Source organism: Falco cherrug, chromosome 6 (genome assembly GCF_023634085.1).
Source record: "Falco cherrug isolate bFalChe1 chromosome 6, bFalChe1.pri, whole genome shotgun sequence".
Lineage (NCBI taxonomy): Eukaryota > Metazoa > Chordata > Aves > Falconiformes > Falconidae > Falco > Falco cherrug.
The window spans coordinates 38025812-38035794 of NC_073702.1; the positions used below are offsets into that span (position 1 = coordinate 38025812).

A 9983-nucleotide genomic window follows, 5' to 3' on the forward strand; every position below is an offset into this window, starting at 1 on the left:
TTTTTTCCTTGAATCCTACCTTCTAATCATTTACTGATTACCGTAGGACCTTAGCTGTCCTTGCCTTTAGTATTTATAGCTATGGAGAAACCTAAAAATGCAAGTATTAAAAGCTGAATAATCTGAATACAAGGAAAGTGGAGTAAAAAATGTGTACATACTGATTTTTATTTTCTGCATGTCATTTAATTTTACAGATACTTTAATTAGTTCAAGGGAGCTAGATTATATTTTTGTCATATTGGGGGTTGGTAAAGCTGCTAGAACTGCCACTTTTATTTTTAAATCTGAAACATACACATCATCTTAGTCATGTTTTTCTCACCATTACTGTGTGGAAGTCCAGCCCCTCGAGGGCTGTGAGCACAACTTTACAACCAACTTCAAGAAACCACCTTTCTGCAAAGTACTGTTGGATGGATGCTGAAGGGTGATATAATTAGAAGCTGCCTAAATAGCGACCGGGCCTAGATAATTTGCCAAGTGCCATGTGAGAAGTTTGTGACAGAAACCAACTGTGGTTCTTTGGCTGCTACCTAATGCCTGGCCATCTGCCTAGCCAAGCTGATGGCATAAATACTGGGGGAGCAACTGCAGGAGCTGTTACCTCGGATCAGCCTGGTCAGTGATTACAGTACGCAAAGGACCTTGTTGCTGGCTCCTGAAAGGTTATTCACAAGCTCAAGGCACCATTTATTTTAAATGCAGTCATTTTCACAGCAGTATTCAAATGCCACCTTCTCCTTGTGTAAAATGCGTGGAAATAATCTAGCCATGAGACAATCAAGGAAAATTTTCAGCAAAATAGATGGCACAATTTGTGCAGTGTACGCTTTCAACTATAAAGGCATCGTCAAAGCCAAGGGTTTTGCAGAAATGAGTGTGCTGCCTTTACTTTCTGTGACTGTAAGATACCTTTACATACAGTGGTTTCCTTTCATCAGGTGGCGTCTTAAGAGTTCATGCAAATAATCTGTAATGTTTATCTCGTCCTCTGCTCAGAGGCAGCATATGGCAAAATAACATTAATATGTTTATTAATTAAAAGATTGCATCCTCTTTAGAGATACAGTTCCAGCCATGTAACATGTAACAAAAGGTTAAAGTAAGTATATTTAGTATGAAAAGTTTTGAGAATGTGTTCAGCTGGGCAGAAGACAATATATGCTGAGAAGCAGAATGTTTTGTGCTTGTCCATTATGTCAGTCTTGTTGCAAGAAAGCCAATTGCAACAGTCCCTAGCTAAGAAAAACACTTTGTAAGAGCAGAATCTGTCCAGCACAGATGGCCTGAATTCATGCATTGCTGCTGAGATTCTAACTGTGATTATTTTTCATTTCCTCCTTCTTCCCTTCACTTGTGAATTAGTCTCGTTTGAGGAGACAGGATGTCGGCTTGAAAAGCCACCTTGATCAGCTAGACCAGCGAATAAGTGAGCTGAAATTAGACGTCAGTAAGACCTCCAGTGAATACTTGGATAGCGACAGCCGGCCCAGCTCAGGTAATGTGCATTGGGTCATTTATTCCCCGTGTTGTAGTGCTAGGAGAACTGAAGGGTGTCAACTGCTAAGCAAAATTCTCTGTATTGTTTGGTCAGAAACAGTGCCCCATGGCTGAGGTGGAGAGTAGCCCTCCGGCACAGAGCACACTCACATCGCTGGTGGAAATTTTCCTGCAAAGTTCATTTAGTTGGAAAATCCTTATTCACTCAAACAGCATTTTTTCTGGATTTTTTTTTTATTATTATTTTAAAATGGACATTTTAGCCACAAATGGAAAGAGAGGCAGACAGATTTGTTAAATTACCTTGTCAAGGGCAGAATGACCATTGGCAAAGTGGCTAAACTATTTGCTAGAAGTGAAGAAGATCAGCATCCATACCAATGCTCTGATTGAATCCAAGAAGGGTCCTGAACCTCACTAAAGCTTTGAAGATCACTACCACCGCAGTGCTCTGGCCAAGTTAATGTTTGATAGTTTATATAAAAATGAAACAGCTCTATTAAAAGACAGTGAGAAAAAACACCCCAACAGTTTGTTGACTAAAGCTGTCATAGACAGAAGGAAATTGAGTTTCAGTTTTCTGGTCCCATTCACAGAGCATGCTGTATTGCAGACTTTTACAGCTACGATGTCTGTTAAAAACGGTTTCTGTCATCTAGTCTGGGACAATGGGAATACTTCTTTTTAAACATAATTTTGAAATGCCTTAAGTCTTCAGTGAGACAAGAAATATTTTTTTTTATTTACAGCATATGAATTTGCAGCCTGGTACTTAGAGTGGGTATAGAAAGTGCAAGTTTCTGTTGAGTGTTTTAAATTCAGGACTTGTGTGCTTAGGCACATACACACAGTTCAAAAGGAAACAGCTTCCTTTTCTGTTTCCTTTATATAGAGAGGAATAATAAAAATTCCTATCTTGACCATTTTTAATACTTCCATAATTAATTGGCAAGGATCGCAAGACCTGGGGAGGGGACACAGCCTCTATTCTCTGCCCTTAGATGTTCCAGCTATCACAGACCTGGCAGCTCTGACCACAGGCTAGTTTTACTCTACTTTCCCATGCAAGCTGTGCTTGTACGCACCTAGCACAAGTTACAACAGTGCAAGACGGCCCTGTTTTACATCAGTTGCATAATAGTCCCCAAAGACATTCTCCAGTGAAGAACTGGGTGTGATGGTGCTGCACTTCACCCCATCCCACCCTCAGAACTAAGCATGCATGTGCGTGCCAAGCTGGCTCGGGGCCTAAGTAAATACGCAGAAGCCCAATATAAGTTGGTTGAATTAGAGTATACCTCTGTTAAAGTTACCTAAATAAATGATCATAAATTTAGGCCTGTGGCACATAGCAAACGATTTATTTTATTCTCTGCATTTTTCTTCTACGGAGCATGTTTAGTTACTGTAAATAAGAAATATCTTCCTGTTTATTTTAACTGCAGGATTCTATGACCTTAGCGACGGTGGTTCTTGCTCACTCTCCAATTCTTGTACCTCTGTGTACAGTGAGTCCATCTCCTCCTCCCACACCAGTCTCTTGCCGGGCTCTCAACACCCTAAAGCAAGGCTCACTGTGTTTGATTACCGACCCAAGTCTGCAGATGAAACTACTGTGCACACCACCAGCTTCCAACAGCAGGGAACCTATGTCAGCGATGGATGTCGGATTACAGCTAGCACAGACATTTCTGGGACTCCTGCCAGGTCCCGACCAAGGCCAGTTTCCACAGGTAATTGACTGCAGAACTGGATACTCATTCAAGAGAAGGGAAGAATCCTGGCTATTACTTTTAGGACCTAATATACCAATGTGTAGTCAATATATAGCACTCATTTTTAATACACAAAGTGAGAATTAATCAAAACCACAGAGCCAAACCATTTAATGTCCAACTTTCACTTGTCTCCATACTCAGATACTTTTAAACAATAACAAATATGAAGACATATGTATTTAGAAATGGAAGAATATTTAAGTGCATGAGATAAAATTGTGATGAATGTTGAGATACCTTTTTAATTTACCTGCTTGTGAAATCAGAAAAATTGCAGTATTTGAAGTACCTTGTGTGAAAGTGCAAGAATGTATGAAAAATGTAAGGTGAATTAAAAATTAGAGATGATGCATTTTACTGGGAAAGATTTTATAGAAATCTAAGGAGAGACACTTCCAGACTTAGTGCCTGTTTTCTCCATCTGTTGTAAAATGAGTATGATAATACTTATATATACCTTTCTGTATTTATCCAAATGAATGTGGGCTCAAACAGTACTCATAATTTATTATGTACGGTTAGAGATAACAGACAGGAAAAGTTAATTGACTGTCTAGGAACCAGTCATGAGCCCAAATAGTGGATCAACCATGAATTTACATCATACCTTTAGACAAAATAGATAAGTACATTAATATTCCAAATCTATTGTTTGCCCATCAGTGAATTGGCATCATACTGTGTCTTATTTTGGGTCCTTCCATGGCCTCAGAGCAATCTTGTGTTAGTGAGTTCATACAGTGACCCAGCCGAATGTGTGACAGTTCCATTATAGAAAAAGGGAAGCCACTGGGAACATCATTTCAAGTCCTGTCGCTGTGGAGTCCCCACAGCTCCTTGACCTGAGCTAGCTCATCTCTGGCTTGCCTGGAGCGGAAGGAAAGACCACCTGTTCTGTACCTATCTGTGCTGACCCACCTGAAGCGATGGTGGTAAATTATAGCATAAAAGCAAAGTCTCCTCAAGGCTTCTCAGAGGATGGGGATGGAGCTGAGCTTAATGATCCATGGCTTCCATGTTCACATTGCAGTGTGTTCTATCAGAAGCTTTCCTGCCTTGCAACATTTTGCTAAGACCCCTGGGGCTTTATGTTTTTTTTGGATACAGACGTAGACTAGCAGAAAAAGGGACAGTTGATGTTAAGTAAGTGGGAATGAGGCTACAGACCTCCTTCAACCATCCTTCTTTTTTCCACCACCACCTCCCTTCTTCCTGGCTACAACTTGTGACTTCCTTCAGTGTGAGAAACATAAGTAGTGGGGTAGTAGTGGTTGAAGTGCTGAAGAAACAGTTCCTGCTAAGGTGACAACATTGCAGGAGGTAAGGCAAGATGTTAGTTACTTCAGAAAAGCATCATTTGGAAAGGGGAAGAAATGTCTCTTTTCCTTTCCTTAGCTTGTCCCACAGGTAACTGCAGGTACAAACCAATTGCCTTTTTTTTTCCATGGCAAGTGGAAAGCTTGCTGAGACACCACAAGCACAGCATTCTTTTGACACCTTCCTGGTTTGCACAAGAGAGCACCACTACACATTGCCAACAATTTCCTAAAGAATTCTCATTATGAAAATACGCTGTTTGAGAAATCATCCTTACCACAGGTCTGTAAGTGCCTTAGGTAGGGTACTGCAGACAGTGCTAAATTTTGAAGTCTTTCAAAAGCTTCCTGTCACAGGACAGAAATAGTCACTCTAAGTGCAATATGTGGTTGGATTTGATGGTTGGGTTTCCTGGTAGAATGAAGCAGCCAGGAAATCAGCTAGCTAAGGATTTCTTGGCACTGAAGTCTGCACTGTTGTACAGAGAAACCCAGGATGACTGCAGATGGTTCCAGTACTTCTGGTACCAGAGGTAACATAGCACCATAGCACTCTATCAGATGACTTGTCTGAGTGGAACAGTCTTGCTTCACACAACCTGTCCTCTCAGTGCACAGGAGATGCTCCTGAGAGGAAGGTGCAGCAGTCAAGTGTAACTTGCAGCAACCTTGACAGTACTCAAAATTTAAGAGAGATGAACTGGTGGCCATAAATGCCATCTTCAGGGACTGAGCCTCCCATCTGCGTAAGTAGTTACCCTTAGATTTTTTTTCTCTGTCAGAGTAAAGGTTCTCTAGTACATTCTTCTATGTCCTTAAGGTTGACTTTAAAAAACCCACACACAGACTTAGGGCATTCCTGGTTTTCTGCCTTTTGATAAAACCTGAATATTTCTTTCTGAAATTAAATACTCTAAAAGTTACTTACTTGAGAAAGGCATGAGACTGGTAATGTTACCAAATGAAATGAGAGATCTGGTTAGGAGTTTCCACTGGATGTGGAATTAAGGAAAAGTAGAATCACTCCACTCTCTGGCCAATGGGACATATAAGTCTTAATGGCTTTCCTGTGTGCATTGGGTGCTTCTGTTTACTAATGCCTTACTAAAGCAAAATACAAAAGAAAAGCAACTACAGCTTCCAGCATTTAAGAGGTTAAGAAAAACTATAACCCAGTGTCTGCTTAAGTCCTCTTAAAACAGCTGTAGAGTACTATAGACTTTTCCAAGACACATGATATAAAAGGGTAGGAGGAAAAGCTGGAATGCAATTTAACCACTTTGAAAAAAATACCACTGGCTCTGCATGCTGGAAATCTCAGAAATTTCTGAGTTATAGTCATATGTCCAGAGGAAGTCTTTATCCTGTCCTGGGAGGAAGGTGTTCAAAAACTGTATCTGTTTTAATGGATAATTTTACATGACATTCAGCTTCAGGCTTTCTGGTTGTTGGATTTACTTTTTATGTCTGCTAAGAATTAAAAGTAATCCCATATTTTCATTTAGTTGGTTGAGTTCCTGTTAGTCTGTGACATTCTAGAACATTTTTATAAATGCACAGATTTACTGTCATCCAAGTGGCACAGTTTAAATTTCCTGCAAAGGCATGAGTTTTATTATTGGCATTAAAAGGCATTCTAATCTCTGTTATGCTCAGGTGAATAAAAGCGTTGGAGTAATCTGGTGATCTTGGAGGACTGAAACTGTTTTCTTCATTCATGCACTGATTTTAGTAAAAGCTAGCACACCCCTCTGAAATAGCACTTTTAGCATAAGCCAGTTTGAATGTAATTGTCTGTGATTTAATTAGGTTGTTTATTTTCATCCACTCTGTAGGTGACTTGGAAAGACTCATCCCAGCAGACGCTAGATTTCAGAAAGAGACAGATCCCAAATCCATGTTGCCTCTGTGCCAAGCCGGAGACATGCACTTGCTCAGCATGGACCCCAAATTCCAGAATGACTTGGTCTCCAAGAATGGCATTGATGTGTACCCTTACCCTAGCCCCCTTCATGCGGTGGCTTTACAAAGTCCCCTTTTCTCCCTGGTGGGGACATCCCCAGAAGCAGACCTCCAGGCTCCTCCCAGCAAACCCATGCCTAGTGTGACAGGTCCCAGCTTGATTAGGACTAGGCCAACCACTGAGGCCAAGCCAGGGGGTTACATCAATAAATTACTGCAGCTGACAAGATGCAAAGGGAACAGTCGGGCTGATGCCAGTGAGTGGGTTTCAACAAAGAGCCAGCCAGCCACAATGCACCAGAGACTCATTATAACCCCCAGTGCCGGTGGAGTGAAAATTAACAGCAGCAGTAGCCAGCTGGAAAAACAAGCAAGTTCTCTGGAAAGTAACAAAGCTGAAGGGAAGCTGCAGAGAGAGGTGCTGGAGGGGGAATGTGCCAAGCAGCAGGAGACCATGCGCTGCGTGAATGAAGAACAGCCATCCGCTCGGCCTGACACAGAGCCGTCAGCTGTGAATAGTTGTTACCCTGCCAAGTCAGCAGCAAGGGGCTCTCCTCTGGCAGAAGCAACGGACAGCAGTGTGGAGCACAGTTCATCCGGCTCACAGCTGTGCCAGGAGGACTCCAGCCCCAGTGCCTGGAACGCTAAAGCTGTTCCACCCGGAAAACTGCCCCTCAAAAGGTGTGGCAACGCCAAACTGGCTAGTGCTGGGGGTCATGAGCGAGTGACACGGAGTGAGTTTGTTCATGCTCAGTTTGTCCCTGCAGAATCCCACCAAGTCCGGGTCAAGTTTGCCAGCTCCAAAACAAAAGCAGTGAAGATAAAGAGGAGGAACAGTGAAAAGGTACTACGTCCTGGAAAGCCAGCCTTTTGCATGGAGAAGGCGAGAGGGTCCCACGGGGCTGCCAGGCTCCCTGCTGAGTGGAATCAGCCCCAAAGGCCACATGGAGCAAAGAGCCTCGCACGGAGACCTTCATACTCTGGTGACGTGACCGGCAGGTCGTGCTCTGAGTCTAGCCTGTTCCCCGTGCAGATCCGGCTCCCCACAGCACCATCCAGGCCGGAGCTCTACAGAGCCTCTGCCAATGCACTGTGTTCCCTTGACACAGACACAGCCAACAAGAAGAAGCAGCGCAAGTGGCAGTCCACGGTGGAGATCTCTGCCAAGGCCCACCTGGCCAGCCTCTCCAGCAGCTTTGGCCTGGGAGCACCCAGGCAGCCAGCAAGGCGAGCTGGGGTTCTGCGCACTGTCAGTATGAGGGCGCGCTCCAAGAGCCAGCGCCACGGCGCTTATGCCAAGAGCGAGTCGGACCACTCGGAGTACTCTGCCGAGTGTGCTTCCCTCTTCCACTCCACCATCGCAGAGACTAGCGAAGGGGAGGTCAGCGATTTCACAACTAACCGTTTTGGGGACAGTGAGTCCAGTGAAAGCGATTTGGATGGCAGCAGTAGCAGCAGCAGCCTTGCCCTTGACTATGATGAGGGGGATGAAACCGAGCTGATTTGGCCTGAAGGTTCCGTCAGACAAGCGGGGACTGTCCAGGCCGCTTCCAAGCCTCTTCCCCCAGTGCCCAAAATCTGTCGCATCAAAGCTTCAAAGGCACTAAAGAAGAAGATTAGGAGATTCCAGCCTGCCTCTCTGAAGGTCATGACCATGGTTTAAGGGTGAGCAAGCATCTGTTTCTTACAGTGAGACATCCTGCTGGCTCTCATTTGCAAAACAAGAGAACCCATGTGTGGAGAAAAGGACTTGCTTAAATGAACTATGAATAACCCCTGAATCAACACAAGCGATCTTGTTTGTTAATGCCTGGACATAAATGTCACTGTATCTAATTTCCTCTTTTTACATTTATTGTGTAAATATGGATCTGTGTATATTGTGTGATGCCTTTTTTTACTACGCAGAAGGGTCACCATGGTGAAAATGAAAACAACCTGGGCCGTAAAATTTTACAGGCTGGCTCTTGATGGTTTGTTGACCATATGCACCCACAGAATCAGTCCCAGACACAAAGGCTTCCCAAGAAGAGAAGCTCTTCCCAGCTGGATATTTGGTAGCATCCCTCCCTCTAGTGAGGAATTCTTTGCAGTCTGAAGTCTGCATTAACCATCCAGCTGTCACTGTGCTATGGAAAAGCTCTCGGTGCCCTCCACAATTTTACTTCCTGCAGATCAACCATCCCATACCTTCTCCCAAGCATCAGGATAGTCTATTCTTCTGTAAACACATACTATCTTTAATCAAGAAGTCAAATGTATTTGTGAATGAGAACAAGACTTCAGTTTACTTCCCGTTTTCAAAACTGAGAGTATAGGGTTGTTCTTTTTCAAACCTCCTCTTTATGATGTTCCATGTTATTGTTCATTTGTCGAATGGGTGGAAGAACATGAGGGCACAGTGCCACAGTGTGTGAATAGCTGGGACTGAGATTATAGCTTTGCCCCTGAAATTGCAAACTCAATAAATACTATTTAATGTACTTCTGAAAATTGTGCTTGTCTGACTTTGATGTCTCAAGAAAATTATTCTGAACTCCAATGTCATGTGAGGACTGCAGAGGAACTTTCTTTGGTGAAACAGATCTGTGTTTTCATGGTCACTGTGCAGAGGGGTTTGTTCTTAGTTTTTCGGAGAGTTGCTATAGCTCGGTCAGAACCTTTCAGGGTCCTTTCAGCCTCTACCTCAGGAAACCTGCTTCAGCATCTGCTTCAAAATGAATGAATTTTTAAAAAGTATTTTTATTGAGGACCGCATAGTGTTTAACTGACTCAAATTGATGCAATTTTGTCACAAGATACTCTTAATTTAAAACATGTTTATGTATACGTAATGTGTTTTGAATGCATTTGAGGGCCTATGTGAAGCTTTGAATCAGTTGCTAAACTGATGAAGCTATTTTTTTGTGTTCAGACAAGCAGTCCTAATTCTTTCCTCTGAGCACAGCAATCTGGAAGCTGATCTGAAGTTCACCCTGTGTTTATCAAAGAGCAGGTATTATCCTCCTACCCTGTTTCAGTGCCCAATCTGAATACATTCCTGGCCTAGGAGATGTAGGCATTACCTCATTCAGCCAAGTGTGCTGGGTCTGAAACAAAAGGCAAGTGCTTTGCAGAAACTGAGGGTAAAAGAGCGCTTGTTTACTCCAAGGATTCATTAGCAAATGAGATATTGAAAGACTAAACTTTCAGCCCTATGCCTTCTATTTTTTGAAAGCTACATTATGTTTTTAAACCACTCTAGTTTTAAGTAATTTTTGGAAAATGAGGTAGAGAAAAGTAAAAGTTACGTAGTCATTTAACTGAAGTATATGAGCTAGTGCATAACACCATCCTTACTGCAACTAGAAAAATACACATTTTAGTCAGTGGAATATGTTTAAATAGTTTTTTCATGGTCCCAAGAATATTGGATGTAATTACT

General features: G+C 42.6%; 1 protein-coding gene across 1 annotated transcript in view; it reads left to right on the top strand.

The window, feature by feature from the left end:
* DACT2 (dishevelled binding antagonist of beta catenin 2) overlaps positions 1 to 9092 on the top strand; it is a 31046-nt gene extending 21954 nt beyond the window's left edge. The window contains 3 exon segments of the mRNA XM_055714123.1: positions 1369 to 1501; positions 2949 to 3236; positions 6433 to 9092. Of these exon segments, the coding sequence (XP_055570098.1) occupies positions 1369 to 1501; positions 2949 to 3236; positions 6433 to 8222 (2211 nt within the window). The 3' untranslated portion in view covers positions 8223 to 9092.
* Positions 9093 to 9983: the final 891 nt, after the last annotated feature.